Source organism: Anticarsia gemmatalis, chromosome 6, assembly GCF_050436995.1.
Source record: "Anticarsia gemmatalis isolate Benzon Research Colony breed Stoneville strain chromosome 6, ilAntGemm2 primary, whole genome shotgun sequence".
Taxonomy (NCBI): Eukaryota; Metazoa; Arthropoda; class Insecta; order Lepidoptera; family Erebidae; genus Anticarsia; species Anticarsia gemmatalis.
In genome coordinates this window covers 7,037,312-7,058,231 of record NC_134750.1, presented here as the reverse complement: position 1 = coordinate 7,058,231, position 20,920 = coordinate 7,037,312, and the positions used below count along the sequence as shown (strand labels likewise).

General features: G+C 34.3%; 1 protein-coding gene across 4 annotated transcripts in view; it reads left to right on the top strand.

Moving 5' to 3' along the window:
- The first annotated feature begins 370 nt into the window (after positions 1-370).
- Positions 371-20,920, top strand: part of LOC142973624 (uncharacterized) — a 125,942-nt gene continuing 105,392 nt past the window's right edge. For 2 of the 4 annotated variants that reach the window (XM_076115524.1, XM_076115521.1), the window contains exons 1-3: positions 371-673; positions 17,875-18,170; positions 19,082-19,114. In XM_076115524.1, coding sequence (XP_075971639.1) covers positions 18,075-18,170; positions 19,082-19,114 — 129 coding nt within the window. In that variant the 5' untranslated portion in view covers positions 371-673; positions 17,875-18,074. The remainder of the gene's footprint in view (positions 674-17,874; positions 18,171-19,081; positions 19,115-20,920) is intronic. The other 2 variants (XM_076115527.1, XM_076115523.1) reach the window with 2 other exon arrangements.

The window sequence follows — 20,920 nt, the reverse complement described above, 5'->3', positions numbered from 1 at the left end:
ACTCTGTTGCAAGGACACAGTGTCCAAATTGGCCCCTCTCTGAAGGACGCATCGACCCCATCACGCAGACGCGGAAGCTTAAGTACATACTACGTCACACTAGCGCTAATCTTGCTCTTACAAAACGTTGTTTTCGTATCGTATCGTCTCTACTATTCCGTGATGTGATCTTTTGTTTTGATTATCTAAAAATCTTTCTTGTTTTTATTTTTAGTATGTTTTCTATCGTCTTGATGTTTACGTGTCCGGAACAAATCGCGGCTGTCTCGTATGGCCACATGAAACAAAACTGTAATAGTAGTAGCGTTTGGTCCGTGGCTAGCTTCATCCCGTTTGCCAGTTTGTTTATGTATTGAAAGACAACAGATTGGTGCAGCCGGCTTCTGCGAGCTCCGTAATTCGAAGCATCGTGTGTTTTCAGTAAGACGCGAGTTATGAATGAAGCTGCCTGAATAGACAGTTTCGCGATCGAAAGATGAATACAGTGTAAAAAACCGAGCTAAGTGCGGATGTAACCAGCTTTTACAAACAGTGAATTATCCGCATGATTGTAAGTGAAGTGTTGACTTTTTCCACTATCGAACTGAAAAACGATTAACGACAACGATATTAAGAATAAAAAACCCCAATTAACGCCGATTTAATTATCTAACAGTATTATCCAGGATTCAAGGTATGTTTCTTATATTATTAATTTATTTTTATTTGGTTTATACTTAGTATTTTAACGTATTAATGTGTGTTGAAAACAAAAGGTTTGTGAAGATTTGACAAAAGAATTGTCTTGTTAAACCTTAAGTGTATTAGTGATAATATTAAGGAACTGAAATTATCTACAATACGTAGAGAAAATATTTAAGATATAGGTAGGTATCAATGCCTTTAAATAAAAAAAATACTGATCTATGTATAAATTAAAATTAGTAAAATAATCAAATATCTATAGAGCAGCGTCGTAAATTTTAATAATATAATTTTCTGTCTGATTAGAGTCTTATTGGGAATTATTAAGGAGTTAATTAATAATTGTATTTTATTAAATGTGAATTCGTTCAGCAAATTTTATTACCTATTTTTGTATTTTTTCGATTTGATGGGACATAGTTACTAGTACTAGTTTTAAACTAGTCTATCCCAATAAATAATAAGTAGCTCTTAGTAGTAGGGTAAGTAGTCTCGTAAATGTCGTGGATTACTATAATAGTGTGTAAAGCTGTAAAATTAAGTCTCTTATTATAAAATGGGTCCTTGGGTACAAATTACAAATAATTCAGCGTTCATTTATCAAACTACACACTAATTATAGGCTGTAATTACAACGTTACAATATAACAACGTGGAGAAAATAGAGCTCCGGCTTCGTGCGGCTACCATTTGTCCAGCTAAATGAGTTTCCGACCAATGTCTAAAACTAACCGGGCTAACGTTCACACTGCTGTAAATTGCTGTTATTAAATATTAATGGAATAACGTGTGCTTAGTAAGTTAGCTTTGAGAAGTAAATTACAAAATTTTAGCAATTAAAATTTCGTTTTTTGGTGAAGTTGAATCAGCTCCACGATTAACTGCGAGGCCACAGATAGTATTAAACGTGATACGATTTTTGTTAAGTTTCAATCAAAGTAAGAAATTAAGCTTTTTTACTTTTTATTTTGTAGTTATGTTACTGTAAAAGCCCGAACTGTGGTAAATCCTAAGATTTTCCGGTAAAACCTAAGATTTACCAACTCTCAATGGTAAAAGTCCGAACAAGCCAGAGTTTAAAAACTATGTTACGATATATAAAAAAAAACCTCCTTCATAACTATGTTTATAACTATTTCACGGTATAATTATATACTGTGACATAGTTATAAAGAAGGAGTTTTGGGCATAGCGACATGGGTAGGTTAGGTTAGAAGGTTATTTTTTTTTAACCACCCAGAAGGAGGAGCCCCGCGAGGCGGGGCTCCGGCGACATCTCGATATCATCAAGTGAATATAGGTAAAAGTTCGAAATAAAATAATTGTTCGGACTTTTACCATTGCGAGTTGGTAAATCTTAGGTTATACCGGAAAATCTTAGGATTTACCACCGTTCGGGCTTTTACAGTAACAGTTAGATAAAATAACGTCTCACGTTATTTGAAATATAAGACAGGCAATAAATGACGTTTACGGAATTAGATTCTCGCATAAGTTAATCTTTTAACCGGAGCTTATTAGTATGTAGGTATGTCGATGAAGGATTGCTAAAACATCCTAATAGATCAAACTCAAATCGCATCCTGCCGTTTATATTAACTTTTAAATAATATGAAGCCTCCAAGGCCAACGATTTAATTAGAATTTCCTCAATATAAGCAGGTCTGAAGACATTTGATTACCTTAAAATATCTGTTATTATAAATCACGTTCTTACAAACAGAGGACACGTATAATTACTGAAGGCACTTGAAAAGTACGTACTTGTGTTCTATTACACGCAATAAATTTTAATTAGTCTTAATAACTTGTTAATTTCTACACGGCACTGTAGTCAAAACATCACGACAACAAACAAGTTATGTTAAATGAAAATGTCTATTATAACCTTTTATGTCACATACTTTATACGGAATGTGGATATTTGGTGATCACCGCGAATCGCGATTTTATGCGTAAAATATAAAAAATACCATAAATACCAATATGTATAGTCAATAAACGAATAAGCAGTTAGATTGTCATTGTTATCGCTTTATGACCATATGTATACATGTATCGTGATCATTCATAATTTTGTAGAAAACATCTGGACTTGTTGACCATCAGCAACAAAATTTTGATAGAGCAGTCATATTATTAGATTATTTAGGTTCCACAGATTTGTAATTTCATATGAAGCGTGAGTACAATGTGTTGATCACAGATGTTTGTAGGTTGGTGAGGTAGCCTAAATATGCGATGAGCTCTTTTATATCTCTACCACATGATAGACACCAAAAGGCGATATGACGTGGTTCAGTTTGTTTTTAGGATCTGCTGGAATTCGTAAACGACTTGGCATCAGTTCTACGTGGGTGGTTCCCAGTTTGATAGAGCCTATGATAAGATTGGTAAATAAACGTATTTCCATACAACTGACATGATTGTTTCTGTAGGTAAATATGACCGTACAAATTATTTGCGTGGGTGGAGCGTAACTTTGCTCCTTGGATAACATAGTGTAATTAATCTTTCGTAAACGCGTCTAACGTTGCCAACTAGCCCACGAGTTTACGCACGCCCTGGAAACCTAATATTGTACGAAATAATGAATGTTTCAATCAGAAAACGTTTTACAAACTTCATTATTAGTACCTGTTTCTTTTCTCTGGTTTCTGCTAATAACTTAAAAGCTCGGGTGTAGACTTAATTAACGTACATGTGGAACCACACTTCGTTAGACATACGAACAAATAGAAAGCTACTCGTTAAATAAGATGTCTGGCTATTATTCTACCACAATGATCCTTTTGTTAAACCGATCCGTAAATCGATTTCAGCAGCCATTTAGCACTGGTTCGCCTACAATGCACATTATTGAAAAACTGATAGCCAGACATGTATTTGCCTCGCTGGCTGCTCTGAATACAACTCACCTTATTGCTTTTCGCGCAAGCTTGAGATTTTTTCCTTTGCCTAGCCATAAAAGTACCTACATAGACACAGGACAAAAGGAGAAGCCGAGTGCGAACGCGTTCATTTATACAGCAATAGTTGCAAGGATTGGTCATAAATTTAGTTTAGTCCTAATTTATTCCAGTCGCTTCTGGCACTGTCGTAGGTACTTTCAGCCTGGTAGTCGTATGCTTAGAATGTAGTATTCCATTATGTTCTGTGGTGTCCTGTACAGTATCGTATAGGCACAAAGCCTGTACGCGTTGCTCGTGAGATGGTTATGCAACATGCAGCTCGCAGTAATGCGTTTAATTAACTGCGTGTAGCAGCCTCTGTGTGCTTCTGCAATGGTTTTATTCAATATCTTGTGTCAGATAAGGCTAGTAATTGTAAATTAAATACATGTATAGTTGTGGTATCTAAATTCGGAAATAGAAGGATATATAATACTTACAATTATAATACACAATTACAAATATAATATTTAAAATTGATTTTGCAATGTGGCTGGTTAAAACTCTATGGTAGATATTTTGTAATGATTGATGTGTGCTCTTTGTGTATGAATTATTACTGAAATCGAGAGTTGTTTCCATTATGAGACGCTGAAAAGAGTGTCCGGAGTGTCGATTGATAAAGGGGGCAAAGAAATGAGATCAGCCGTTATTACAAACATTATATCCGTTCACCAATATGCGTTAAGCTTACGAAAACAAAACGTCTATAGTTATGTAGGTACTATTTTCTCCAATTACCAATTATCTAGTATGCGTTGTGCGTATTGTAGTTCTCTACATACGTACAATAATGCGTAAGATCCAACTGATTGCACAAATTAACGCGCGGATAGACATTCCACTTAGTGCAATGCAGCGAATCAGCATATTGGATAGGTCTGGGTATTATCATTCCACTCAGCCCTGAAAGATTCATGGAATGTGATAGTGAACAGATGTTAATTCGTTAATTTGAATGCAACTATGAACAAGGGGAGCCTTTATCTTCGGTATCGGTTACTCTCACTAATTGCCATTTTAATTTATTTATTTGATCGAAATCTACGTTAATTCATGGCAGTGTTTCAAAACGTTTACAAGCTTTTACTTCGGACTGGATTGGTATTTTTCGTTTATAACAATGCTAAAATTGGTGAAGTTTTCGTAATCCTTCGCCGAATAAAGCTACGTAATCATGATGAGTACGGCATCGAGCTTGTGATAGGAGGATTGTGGGTACAAAATCTGCCTATTGCATTACTGGAATAAGCTCAGTCGATTTGTGCATTCTACTTGTGTACAAGTGATCGATAGCATTATTGTCGAACATAGCTAGTAAATAATACTTTCTTATATATATTTTACGTTTATCAAACTATTGTGTAGGGCTATATATAAGTTTACAAATCCTATTCTTTTCCTACAACAAGAGTGAAAAGCAAGGATATATAGGTACCTTTAACGATGTTAAAGGCCTGAATAACCAGCACACATCTAACTCGCCTAACAAGACAATACATACAAGTTGTTTTGATCAGTGTTAAATTCCAAACAATGGAATAGAAATACAAAGAATGTTTTCACTCTTTATTCGTGTAACAAGAAAATATCAAAGGTTATATTTATTTCTAAATGAACCACTTAAAGCGATAGACATCATTACTCATCCCAAAAACTCTAAATATAGTCTCCATTAATTGCTTGAAATATTGAGTCCAAAAATTATTATAAAACACTGTCGCAAAAAAATGACTTAACCGTTTATATTTTCAATATCCGGCGAGTTGAGTGTGGGAGACTGACAGCAGATAATCATCTTTGCTAAAACATGGCTTAAATTGAAAAAAATTAAAAAAGATCTTGATAAGGCGGATTTTTCGCGATGGCTTTACGACCTGACAATGACGTTGGCAACTGTCCGGCCTTATCTATCGCTGACCCAACCCTTTTCACTGCCACTCTCTACGCAATACCTACCTCTACTTACGTTGATACCCTCATGAAGTCGTAAGGCACGTATGTACTTAAGCACCACCTTGTAGGCAATTGCTAAAACGGGGAATGTCCTTGTCGGAACATTGACTGTCGAAAACTTCATCTCTATTAACGAAGATCCTCTAAATGATTAATGGAATATACATTTGACTCGCGATGCCGAATTCTAGCAGTTTAATAGGTCATAATCATTTTACGACTCTCAATTACGTAAGGATGACGTAGTTTAGGCAGTTTAGAAGATAACAAAGACTGAATTAAAATTTTATTGGTACTTATGACATAATGATAATATATGAATGAGTGTTTGCAGCCAGTTATTACAACAGTCATTTATTTATATGGTACTTACTCTATCTCGAAACCTTGACTTTGAATACGGTAGCGAAGGAAGGACCTAATCGAATAATGTTTTGGAGATAAGTAACTTTCTCCTATCTCAAACTCTTATAACACTATAGGCATCGGATATCTTATGAAACGAGCAACATAACATGAACCTGTCAAAATATTTCGTTCTCAAAGTAATTTTATTGCAACAGCATGCTAAAACAAGTACCTATTATACCTGGCCGAAAACATTTACAAAATGATCAATAAACTTTGAACAATTTCAGTAAATAAAAGATGGCACGAATTGGAATTGTAAATGAAAATTGATAGAGAAAGTCTTCAAACGGCATAAGTTATTTATTAAGTTACTCAAAGAATTTAATGTGAGTAAACTAGTGTTTTAAATATTCTTATGCTAGATTAGAGACAGATTACAGTTTAAGCAGGTACGATTACGCCTAAGTTTGTTTAAATACAGTTGGATAAGAGCTTTTATGCCACTTTAGTTTTTATCTTAGATTTTAGAAGAGCGACAACGTTTTGACTTTGACTAAATGTACCTATTTCAAAAGGAAAAAATCTATACTAATATTATAAAGCTGAAGAGTTTGTTTGTTTGAATGCGCTAACCTCAGAAACTACTTGTTCGAATTGAGGAAAGCTATAGCTGCTATTTAACATCATGCTACGGCCGGAGTAGCAACGAAAAATGTTACAAAAACGGGGAAAATTATGACCCATTCTCTCTTCGGTGACGCAAGCGAAGTTGCGCGGGTCATCTAGTATGTACCTAATATAATCAAAATTTTAACCAAATTTTCGTATAGTCCTGCTATAAATCTGTTGACATATGGCTCTTCAGTTATCGGGTGACCGTTCACCGGTCAACCCCAACTCCCTCGCCCTACAGCCCGGTACGGTCCCGCATTCGTTATCGACGGATTAGTTTTTTTTTATTGTCGTACTTTAACTTCCCTTGACTTATCCTCAAATTTATTGCACACCAGATGCATGCAACCACAAATAAATAATACATACGTAATAAAACTCGTATTACTATTTTAATGACTCTTTAGCTTAGTTTGTATTACGTGCCTATTTAACTCGATTCCAACAATGGAAGTCCAACACGGACAAGTAATAGCATTAAGTTACTTTGTCTCATTGCGTGCTAGCTCGGGGTTTTCTTTTAAGACTTAAGTAGTTAAAACGTAGATTGCCAAGTTCCCGTGGGGTACGTAGCTTTAAATAAGGTAAAAGAAAATACAAGAATATGTATTAATTCAAAATCTGGGTAATCTGATTTCGGCAAATTTAAAAGACTAATTTTCGTTTACCTTCGATCTGTTTACCCACACAAAACCACTGTAAAAACTAATAATGAGCAAAAACGGGGTTTTTACAAGTTCAATGTTTCCATGAAAACATGTATTTAACTTTTAATTGCGTTCGTAGAAAGTCCCTACTAAACTTGAAAATGCAGTGATTATCTTAATGTGTTTCCACAAATTATTTTCTAAGTTTTGCTATAATGATTACTTTTTAAGAGACTTGTCGAGATGCAATTTAAAATTGTCTATACGTAGTCTATTCCTTCCCGCTCTGCAAATTATGTTATCGACATAGTTTTCTTAGTTTACTGCTAAAGCCAGGTTTTTAAAAATATGATTACGCAGTTATTCTCGCAAAGTTACTTGTATTTTTCTACGCTTTGCGGAGTGCACTTGCACTGAATGCAGTGGTACCACAAAAATCCATTTATTCTGCGGTGTTTCGCGTGGATATAAAAACTGGGGAGTTTTCATCGTGAACGAGCAGTGGTGTGGGGGTAGTTTATTGCTCGGCTATCTCGGGTAGCGGACTCACGAGGATCTAGCGTCCGGCTGATAGCGTGATTCCTACTGATTGTCATCTCTTCTTACGATTTCATTGGCCGTTTCACGAAGGTGACCTTTTTTATCTGTTAGCGTCCCGTAATGTTTCCTACGTGGAATGTATTCCAGCTAAGGAAAAAAGTGTTTAAACGAAAAATGTATAATAGATAAAGAAGACATTTTCAAACAGCAACTATCTATTTATAAATTGAGCATAATGATAGATCTACGTCAGAAATAGAATATCGAGAAGTGAAAGTTCTGATTCATTGTGCACAATTATATGCTACACCCAGACTAGACGCGTAGGTGTAAGTACTGCATACAATCTAGTGTAATGTGCGTAGTGTGTGTACGTACAAACTTACCTTCATTAAAACGGACCTCTTTCTGCTCATAGTATCAAAAAAGGTAAACATTTTCATGGGCTATTTTTGTTGAGTGAAATAGCAGTGTACCTACTAATTTTTAATTTTGCGAGGAAAGTCGACGTGGTAGTTAATTACAATTTAGTAACAAAATACCTTTTATTTCTACTTACCATCGAGTTTTGTTAGAATAGAGTTAGATCGATATTGTGAAAAGTTATGTTCTGGTACCGGCGATCCATTGAGTCTTGTTTTATTTTAAGCTAGTTAGAAGTTTATGCAAATTAATTATTATTGTTGATCTTGTACCGAAATAATAACGATCGGTTAATTCAAAAGATTATTTGTTGAATATATAATTTACTTCAATGTATACCTAGTTTCGTCTCGTCTATTTGAAATATAGAACGACTAGAGGCCGCCCGCGACTTCGTCCGCGTGAAAACCCTTCCCGTGTCCCTCGGTTCGTCGATCCCTCGGGAACTTCGGGATAAAAAGTAGCCCATGTGTTATTCTGGGTTTGCAGCTACCTATATACCAAATTTTATCATAATCGGTTCATTAGAATTTGCGTGAAAGAGTAACAAACATCCATACATACATACATACATTCTCACAAACTTTCGCATTTATATTATTAGTAGGATATATTTCTTTAACAAACCAAATGCTAAATCGCTAAAGTAGCCAGTCACGTTTCGGGTTTGGATGTCACGTCGCAGCAGCTGGACTGTTATCTTCTGAGCCTTCGTTGAGACTAACATTTTGCCATAATTAAATGTCTGTTTAAAACAAACTGCTTGTATTCACTTCACGCTCCTTCCTTTACTTTCTACGTTTTCCTTAATACTTTATTTTACGAGGAATATTTTAAATATGAAAATATATTCCATGTGATAACTTTGAACTGCGTCGAGAGTTGTACACGATGTCAGAATGTTGATGATTTCTGTCTCTTTTGATCTTACAGTTTCATGAATACTTGCATATACCTAAGTCACGTTTACGTTTCCCGTAAAACGAAAACAGTCAACTTCAATAATAAAAAATAGATTTTCTACTGATTTGTATTCGTAGTAGTAGTCAAAATTTTGTTATTTATAAATATAACAAACATGTGAAGTCAGTTAACTTGTATTGACCAGATTGTGACTTAACCCATTTAACACCAACCAAATAATTGGGCCAACACAAACAACATTGTGAGTGTAGTAAACATTTATCACATTGTCAATTCACAGTATTGAAATAATTAATTATTGTAATAAGTATTAATTTATCGCCAATAATTCACAATAACAAAACGTTCACATATTTTAAAAGGATATCTGTTAGTGTTCACCAAATGAGGAGTTGGCAAAATTCCAATGGAAATAAAATTCCGGGTTTAAAATATGCAAGTATTGCGTCACCAATATTCTGGTTAAATTGCCCGGCCCTCGTATATCCGGGCCACATGTACACATAGCCCATATTTGTGTGCCACGGTAATTCCTATCGTATATTTTATTCTTATCATATACACACTTTTTTATTCTCTCGTATGTGATACGTACCATAAAGTTAGATAATGGGAAATATAATTATGTGGTTTTATTTTCCAAGTCAAATGCTCTATTTCGAATTTTCATTTTACCGTGTTTTTATTTTTCTACAGAACGAAGAGTCTCGGTTTCAAGTAATGAAATTTTGTTAGCGGTCAGTGATGATGATGATATTTTAATTTATTTTGAACCTACGATCCCTGTGGGCTCTGATGGTTTATGTAAAAATATGTCTTTTGATATTTGAAATAACCCTCGTAACTTGTCATAAACTTAACATTTTTGAGAGATTATATTGTATTTTTGTTTTTTTGTGAAGCTCTCATTGTCAATAGTCTTGTTTTAATACTATGCTTGACGCAAAAAAATACAATATTACTGAATGTAGGTTTCTAAATGAAATATGCGTAGGTTGTTCACTTATTTTAGTAAAAATGCAACTATGCAACCGGAAACATTCAAGATGTTATTGTATCAAATAAATTGTTGATGCATAACAACACATAACAAATATTTATTGTTATTAAAAACAATCAAATATTTTATGAAATGTGTTGATAAATAAAATATAATGATTAACCATGCAATACAATATGTCACGTTATATATGTTCAAAGCTTATTAATAATAGGATCAATGCAATTATAGTAATTGCTCGTTTGGTGAAAGACCAATAAGTATTCAGTTCATAAATCATTATGAGTAATGGTCTGCAAGTCTGTTTTCTCCATAAAAATGGACGTCAAAACATTAATATAGATTTATTAAACATTTATTGGCAAAAACCTATTTATATACAGGCGGTTCATTTACGTAAAATTCTATGATTAGGTCATGTTTAGAATCGTTAAATTATGCGGTCTATACTATTTTGGAAGACAGCAAATGCATTGTACTTTGCACTAGTCAAAGTACGTTCTCATACAATGAGGTAGAGTAAATACTGAGGGTCGTTGACTAATATTATCTTGGTACTTACTCGTAACAAAGTGGCCTTTGACAGAGTGCAGCTGAGAGCTCTGTTAATACTACAAAAGCGTATAGTGATCCGACCGCTACTGCTCATTATTGCTTGCAATGTGCAGCTATGTTTTCTTAGAAACCATACTATTTGATAGATATGGTTCGTGTTAGCCGCAGATATAGTACGGGATATATATGAAAATTGAAGTTTAAGCATAATTTTTAATAAAATATATTATAATATTCTTACTGCCCAAGGTCTCCTACCATTCTAGCTAAGTGCGGCTTCAATCCTTGTTTCAGTACTTGCGTCCCCTCGGGAAATGCGTTAAACATTTTTTAGGCGTGCAAGTTTCCATCACGATGACTTTTCGGAGTTATGTGAGTATTAGAAATACTCAATTATCACTTGCTCCAACGATGAAAAAAAACATCGTGAAGAAACCTTGCATTCAAATTCTTATCTATTTTTATTTCATAAGAAGAACGGTAAAATATTGCTTTGTCCATAATCTCTATTTGTCGTCAATATGTTAAATAAATAAAAAGGAACTCGTATGTGAATACGCTATGATTTTAATATTTATTGGCTCCTCATTCTTATGTAGATTACATTAAAACCTGTTATGTGCGTAAACCGTAGGAGGATGAATACACAGATCCATATTTGTTTACTGATTACTATTTATGGATTGGATATTTTGATTAAACCAACATTCCAAAAGTATATCGACATATTTGTAACATAACGTTTGTATAAAACATCCTTTATTATGGAGTCTCTACTTTCTTACTGAGTACAAATAAAATGTTTGTTTAACATATTATATTTTCGGTTACCCAGAAAAACATCCGAATAGATAACGCATATTTGCGCAAAAGTACAAAAGTTTTTTCGCATAGTAAATCCGGCCAAATGAAACGTGTCGCGTTTTATATTTCCAGCGGAAAGCTGCGCAATAAAGTATGTTAGCGATTTGAGCAGAATATGCATTTAGTGGCACGACAGCTATAAATTCAGGGGCAGCAAATGAACGAGCATCCGTTGGCGCAACGTTTTGTGGGCTTTTGTAGCTGGTTCGCGAGATATGGACTCGGAACATGAAACGAAATCCTCAGAAAAACTACACGTTGGCGAGTAAGTCATTGTAATTTGCAAGAAGCGTTTTGTTTCCCAGACAAGCTGTGAGGATTAGTTCCAGCTCTATGTGCTTCGTTGTGCGAACTGCTTGTTCTGTAGGTCTATTTTCATTTCCTTTAATTGGATTTTTGTTCTGTTAGTTTATAAAACTCCTTTTTCCGATCTCAATTATGAATGAAGTCTTTTCTAAAGTAATCTATTTTTTGGTAAAACAAGAGACTAAATTAACAAAAGGTTTATTTTTAAGTTATCTATAACAAAGTTATGAACTTTGATATATTTATTTGTTTTCATAATGCGATTTAGTGTTACCCGACTTCGCATCACAAAGAACTTTGTAATAAATCAAAACGTATTTTCCTCAAACAACCTGGACTTAGTTATTGAAACTTTCGTGATTATTTATTACACTGACGGCAGGGACAGACATTTTAATGCGGTGTTTTTAATTAATATAAAATAAGTTTGACACGGTGTACAGTGTAGTTGAAGAGAAAATTAAAGGGACTAATAAATACACAAGTAGGTTCGTTAAACGTGGTCTCAAAGTCTGAAGACACTTTCTTCTCAAAGACAATGTATTTAATGACAGTTACAGCCTACTCAGTGTTCCATTGTCAAACAAAGGCCGGTTTTCTCGTAATGACAAGTTGTATCGACGTAATTACCTAATCGCTGTAATGATGATTAGTATCATTATTACCCACTTGTACGCATCTATCTGAAATTACTGACTCCAAATTACGAGATCAACAATGATTCAGTTCATCTAGAAATAAACACAAAATCTTCTTGTTGTTATGTTGAAAAGCGGCCAATGTTCCTAATAGAAATTATCTCATAATCAAGCCATTGTATTACTCATTTGTAATTGTCCCAATTTTACAGGTGGATGTTCTTACAAAACAAAATTAACAATTGATAAAAGCTTAAAATGAAACTGGCGCACCATTTTAATTAAGTGCCTACTGTATATTTTCACTTTGTGCTGGACAAACTCCATACGGGAAAATTCGATGAAGTAATTAATTATTCGTAGGCTCTTAGTCCTAGGAAATGGGTTACAAACTATGGAAGCAGAGTTGTACATTAACGTACACTGGTTTTGCTCGTGCAATCACATTGACCTATTTTATATGATTCAATATTATAGTTCGGACACGTGGTCTTCGTGTAATTTATATAACATTAACTTCAGAAAAGTTCAGAAACATCTGTACCAACATTTCAATCGGAAATAACGTTATGGACGCTTTATCAAACGAATTTATTTATGTTCCACCGGACCCATTAGCAAAAGTAATAGAGCTCAAAATGACGTTGTACATACGTTGTAGAGAAAACGTTTGTTTACAGAATGTCGACAGGCGATATCCGATATATATTTATGTTTTTAATTAACGAAAATATTTTAATACTTATTATTATTTGTTCGTATGACGTCTTATTTACTTTTCACGTGTTTATGTCTGATGTCTGGGCATCTAAAGGGAACAGATAAACTGTATTCTATGCTCCTTTCAGCGAGGTATCACGTGTGTAATAAACTGGTATTGAATAAGGCGACACAAGTATAAATCTAGGTGGCAACGTAACTTCGTCGCTACATCCGCCATCAATCCTGTGTATTGTCAGATACTGCACCTTTATTAGGATGTATTTGTATACAAATATTACAGCAACAACATTTTCATAAATTTGAAAAGTCTATATTTTTTACAGAAGAGGTACTTGAAAATGTTTCTAAAAACGTTTATATTATTTTTAACGTTTTTGTGAAAAACTAACCTGTATAAAAAATGTTCTATAAACTATAATAGGTGTATCTGTTTAAATCTGGTGCAATATAATCATTTTTCAATATTTCGGATTGCTCGTTTATTCCATTTATTTGTTTCCAGGATTTAGAGCCACGTGTAAAAACTCCAATATTCAAATTGATAGAATTTTCAACATTTCTATTTAATCATTTTACAATGTTTTGCGAAATAACTAAGTTATTGGAACTTTCACAGGACTTTAGATTTGTTACAATCGTAAAATTTACGTAGAAATACGAAATGTTCCTCTAATAACCCTAAATATAAACTTGTTACTAACGCTGGGAGGAGGGATAAACCCACTCCCTTAATAGCAGACCCTTTAGGAAATCACTAGGTGAGCCATTCGAACTAATAAAATACGAAATTCTTGGACACTCCTAATTCTTTAATTCCGATATCAAAAACAAATTTTAACACACCGAATTAGAGTTCAATTTAGATTGTGTAACGGGCTGTTAGGGTACTTTCTGTGGTCCAAGGGTAAGGGTCAATTTAATTAATTACAGAAACCGCGACATGCGCCCTATTAAACCTTTGTTACGTGCTAGTATTATACTTTCTCCGATTGTATTTATTGTTATTATTTTTTGCTTCGGTTACCTCGGCTTAATCTTTGAGTACGGTCCGAACATGAAACACAATGGTCGTGGACTGGACATAATGGTAATAACTGGTAATAACATTTAAGAACATCAAAATACGCGATCTCAATTTACGTTTTAAGTCTTTACCCCATTAAAAATTTATGGGAACATCAATCAGTTGGTATCTTTACTAGTCCAAATAGTTGCTGTACTAAAAATATGTATTACAGTTGATTTTAAGTACTTGTAATCACATTAAAAGTACCGACGTATTGGCAGCCCTTTCGAAATATGATTTATTCGCATTAGCCCACTTAATATACGAAGCTGACCGGAATCATTTTGATAGATTTCGAAAATAAATCGCACCAACGCGTCTACGATAAGTCTGCTATTATAAACATTGTGTAATGTTACCGTTATATTTAACCTTCGATTAACCAAATGCAGCGTGAGTCACACTCCGATCGATCTATTATAAGCTCGAACGTCTTTGACTGACACTCGGCTTGACGTTGATCTATTTACGTCAGATAAACTCCTACCTGTCGATTGTATTTGTTATATGATCTTTATCAAGCTTAGTAAATTATTTAGGCTATTAGTTTAGATTTATTAAATGCCTAATAGACAAAACTACAACTAAGGTTGCCTCTGCTGCTAAAAATGCTAAGTTTTTTATAACAGTATTATTTTTGTTATTATTAATAAATTCGAGCTTATCAAATAGCAAATCATTTAGATTTCCGATCGCTAAAATTGGAAATTTCAGTACATTTCAAATACAAATCATGCTCAGGGAATAACTAGTTCTAAATAGGACAAATTACAATATTATTCATAGGAAACGTGTGTATTTGCGACATATGCATATGTAAATATTAGCATCTGTCAGGAAAATGTCGAGCCGTTCCATATCGATATCCATTTGGAAATTATTACTGAATATGAAATATTTGGGGAAAACGTTGCGAACATGTAGTAATGTAGGTAAGTACCTACGTTTGTGTGCATGTAGTACAAAGCTGTTTCGTAGAATCGAAATTTCAAAGCTTTCGGGTCTAAAATCTACGCTGTGCTCTATTTTAGTTTGTTGCGAAGTAGCTTAGACATGTGTTTTGTATTTAGGTGTTAAATATTTATGTTTATTTTTGACATGAATAATATAAATATTTAATCCTTCAAAACATAGGTCGAACCTCTTATTCAACACAAACTCTCATTAAAAAGTCCGCTGTAAAAGAAGCGGATTCATACACCTTTAAAACCTATGTTTGGCAAGCGAGCTTTTACAAAATATACCTACCTATAATTTGGTTATATGTTCATGACCAATTTCGAATGACTCAGTTCTTTAACACTAGAGACCATGAATAAAAGACTCTCAATTATTGACCTCATTAGAATATAGACGGCATCACGTCATTTATAAAAGAGTCTGTTTAGTGGATCACTTAACAAGACACTTACAATTCTGAAAATGAGATATGGAATACGTAATTGTAGTATTTCGTAGTTTCGTCGAACACTTGCTTAAGCATAGGGAGAAACAAATCGATAGGTAACGTAATTAAACGTAACTCGTTTCGAATTAAAAGCAGACATTTCACGTCGTTCCCGTCCGAAGCTATCCAGCCTCCATTCACTGTTAGTACTAAATGAATATTGACATTTTCATTTCGTTGTTTATGTGCTCAAAATACTCATTTAGTAAGGTCACTGGAGCTGACACGGTTGTTCAGAGGTGGCGGCCCAATTCATGTGCCACTCGCACACTTCCGCCGAATTGAGGCCTCTGCGCTCGAAGCCTTTTATCGCGCTCTGAAATAAACAGCATTATATGAATCTACGAATACCTTTTGACGTCATTTCCAACATGTTTAGCATACAAGTGGACGTTCAGGTATTTCACGCCTCGCGGTACACATTTGACGAACGTCTGTAACACTATCGGCTTAGCAACATTGTCGTGAGGGAGGAATCCTTAGATATCTGAAAGTTTGATAATATTCTATTGAAACAGAAATTTCTCAAATCTCACTGTGTTGAGAATTTGTACTATTTTTCTTTTTTTGTTGGCTTTGTACTTCAGATTATAATGAAAACAAGAAAATTGAGAATAGGGTATCCACCGGGCAACAGGATTATTTACTCTTTATATATTTCGAACAGTGTGTTTTTATATATTAAGTCTCTTAACTGCTATATTTAAAACCTTTGTTTAGCTTATGGTGGAAGCTGACATTTTATTTCTAGTAGTAAAAGGTTTATGCAGACGTTCAACTAAACGGTTGCGTCAGAATTGATCATAAATTTCCCATATTAAACCTAGGAATCGTAAATTGAGCACAAACTTGTTTTTTGACAAAGAAGCTATTGTTTCTGAAATTTTGTCACATCTCATGATCTAAAGATATGAATACAAGAAGTAGGTACTTTACCTTAATAAGTATGTACTTAAAATTAAAAATCTATGGTGAGGTAAAGAGCTACTGCCTGAAAATAAAACTGGCATGTCATATTTCACTGCATAGGTTCTACATCATTTAAAATATGATGATGTTAACAAAAGCGATAATTAACACGTAATTACCGTAAATTCGCAAACACAAACAATGCAGGCAAGCAAACAATTTAATAGCGAAGAGTGTCACTGAACAGGCTTTGCGTTGTCACTATGATAGTGGAAATGGGAACATGTTTACGCATTTGTCAAATGCTGGCTGCAAGCTGTTCGCTTACGGGCACGGACTGACCGCAACATTTCAGTTAGATCCCATTTGATACAACGCGGTTACATTCATACGTGCGGTTATCTGCCTTAATATTACCCATTTGTTACGGAAATTGTAGCGTAAATTGAAAAATGATTCATATTGTACGTAAGTCTCGACCTTCGGCCTCTATGAAGTCTGCATCATAGTCTCAAAATAATTCAGCGTTACACACTGACCTCGCTTCAAATAAAATTACTTTTAGTTTACGACACTGCTCTTTACCCAGTTACGCTTTAAATGCTCACATAGATCGAAACAGAATATACAGCGATGAAAACCTGCGATCTATCATTTGGTCTATAATTAGAGTGAATATATAATTTGGTCTATAATTAGAAATGAGATGTATGTATCTCGTTTGTAAATTACGCTTCCAATGATTTTAATAGTAGAACATTTGTATTTATATAAAGAAGCGTGAAAATAAGCTATAATTGTGTAGAAAATCCGAAAAATGTTGTTATAGATAGAAATCCTCAAGGCATTGTTAGGTATATTGGTTTTTCATTAACAGTTTGTGTTCCGTTCTGGACCATCTGTTGCCTGTAGCATAGTTTATGAACTTCTTTATGAGGTATTTAAGCTTTCACGAGGACGGCTCATAAAACTAAATATACAAACCACCCAAGCTGTTAGAAGTGATTGAGTAACGCAACCGTATGATTGGGGTATCCTATTCCAATATTGGAAGCCTGCGACGGCGGCTAACCGACTCGAATAACGTAATTATTCACCTACTAATTACTAAACACCTTTAAGTAATTACGAACGTCAATCAACACAGAATAAGTATAAGTTATACCAACTTAAACCTGCCACAGAATCATGTTACATGTTTAATAATATTTGTTACAGGCTGAAATCCCACCGCTCAAGCTTCCAGCGCAAAATTGACTGAATATAACAATATTGTGATATAAAATGACTACGGGCTTCCAGTTTACGCTTTAATATTTTCTATGACATGAATAAAAGTTGGCGACCCATTGACAGTTTACTTTGGAAGTGAATTTGTGTATTGTGAACGTGAAAGCCAATGGAGTGAGAAGAAGGCGATGACTGCTAAGGAGGTGGAGTTGACAGGCGGCGCGCCGTGGGGCTTCCGCATGCACGGCGGCGCCGATCAAAACCAACCACTCAGGATCTCAAGGGTACGCTTTTAAATTTTACTACATTTATGCTTACAAAACCTTTAGATGATCGCTCATCTATGTTGCGGTTACGGATGGATATAGGCATTTTTAGTGTGAGGTTTCAGTTTCATAAATTGTTTCTAAATTTGGCGCTGACCGTTCCACATAGTTTTTATAGCATCCGGATTGAACCCTTTTACTGTAAATCGCATTGCGTCACTGAAGCTACGGCTTACAAACTCGAGATCTTGTTGGGATGAAACAAGTTTTTAAATAAAGCAAACTGCAATTAAATCGATTCATAATAAAAGTGAGCAATTTATTTCTTCAGAACTCTTTACAGACGGGTAGTATCAGATTACGCAATTAAAGTTCGTTGTAAACCGTGAAACATAGCTCGTTCTCGTCGAGAGCACTTTGTTTGTGGGAAACTCGCTACAATTTGTCAAGAGAATTGTATTGTAGTGTAACGCAGTAACAGAAACACAACTAGCTGTTATATTCCTCGCTTTTGTCGAGAGTTACGCTATCTACTTACTTATACTTCTTTCCTTTGAGGAAATATTAATTCGTAACAGAATAAATGCCGAAGAAAGTTTCAGCACCTGTTGAGTAGTTTGTTCTTTCGTACAAAACAATACAACATATTTACTTTATCCGATTTCATACATATTTATGTAAGGGGTGCCCTAACAATATCTTATTCCGAAACTCGTACCGAATCATGTAATGAACCGTTATGAAAGTAAAATTTAATACTTCCTGTAGCCATATTGAGCAATTCATTCATCAGTATTTGCAGAGAATATAATAACGCGTTCTTTCATATCCAATCATGTCAATGTCGGAAATATATTTTGGTTCTGGTTTGTAATATCTTGAAATTATTAAGTATTATTTCTTACTTTGTACGTATATTATATTTCCAGCGCTACAGTGATTCTCTCGAGCGCTGCCTTGATGTAAGTAAGATTGTGTGCCAAATTGTGTTTGTTCACCAAACAATAATCAATCATTTCAGCTAACGATACTCAATATCTGATTCTTCTTTAATAAAATTTTCTTTTTGTTTCCTTTACAAGGTTGACTCGTATTTTGTATCAATCTATCTACATATTGCGAAGGTTTACCCTCGTACTCGAATAACCAGTTTGCCAGTAACCTAATAATTTTTGTGTTTGTAATTAACATTGCTTTTAACACTATAATTTCCGTAATGAGCATTAAAAGAACATGTAAGAGTTTTACTTAACTATTCACAACTAATAGAACATCAAAATGACAAATATCGTAACAGTGTATTACTTATGCATCACAAAGAATATATTTTTATTTATACTTACTTTATAAATACATACACATTTGTCTTTGTAAGATATTATAACTGTATTTACGATCGAAAATTCTCTTTGTTGTAGTACCTCAGTGAGTATCAATAGATGTCGCTGACGGTAGGGCAAATCCCTCTGCTTAATGTAACAAGATACCGTGATCCCACTCTATAGACCAAGGATTATTGTTTGATGGCCCGATGAGTATAAAGATAGTAAATTAAGAGCCTTTTTCCTGTGGCTATCTATTATCCTCACAAGTTACACAATGTATTTGTTACAAGTTCTAGGTAATAATGGCCGGCTCTCCGTTTAATTCTGCTGTAATTTTACCTACTGCAGAGTCTACTTATTGTTTCAGCTTTTGCCTGTTTTTCTTTTCTGTAGAATTTTGTAAATTGCGGGAAAATGCAATTAGATGAGAGTTTCATCTTTTTTATTATACACATCTCACAGCACTTTAGCGCTGCTGAATGAATGAGCACCATTCAAAGAAAAAATATAAACTTCAAAAATGTAGCTAATAAAAAGAGTGAAAATTTCCGGGTGTCAGCCGCCGTAAACTTTTCACAGTTGAAATTCATTTATCGTACCTGCCTTTTAATTATTAAATACTCGGAATCATTTATGACATTTTAACTCTACTTGGATTTTCGTAAAATTTTCTTTTTTTTTCATAAGTGGCTTTTGCGAAACATAAATGTGGACGGGGCCGGCTAAATTTAAGAGGGCAGAAACGGTTCTGAATAATTTGGTACTCTGAGAGTTCGGAACTTTTGTGAACGATTGTGATATTAAAATTAATAGAAGCGAAAAGTCAACTAGGGGAAGCGGTTTGTCTTTGTGTTCGGAAAATGGATTGTTACTGTTTATGCACAAAGGTTACGTTAAAACTCAATAGGGTAAATGCTGTTTGCAGTTTAGAGTAGGCAGTGTGTACGTAATGCACTTATGTAATTGAGTTTGTCTTCTAAAGATACAGTAGACAAAGAGCTTTTACTAATGGAAAATGAGTTTGCTTTGTTTGCTAGAGGTAAAAGCATATTGATTTTATATATAGCTCGCGTTTTCTATATGGTGTATGAATACATATGTTATATCATATAATTAGATGAAGATGATTGAAGATATATTAAACAATGAGAATATTTTGATTATTTCGATAAAGTTTATATTCATTCGTTTAGGTACCTAAATGCTACGCCGCACACTAGGTAACATAAATGTTTTCAAAGTACTTACTGTACCTTAAGCTAAAGCCAGCTATCCCGCACTTGAACAGAGTATACTCCGAACTGCGACAAACAGGTCTGGCACGAACGAATAAATGGAAGTAAAACATAATTTTATTATTTACGTTCCGCAAATCCTAAAAGAAACCATTAGCGGGCTTTTTCCCCATTTTACCATGCTTGTGGAATAAATCCCTTAAATCGG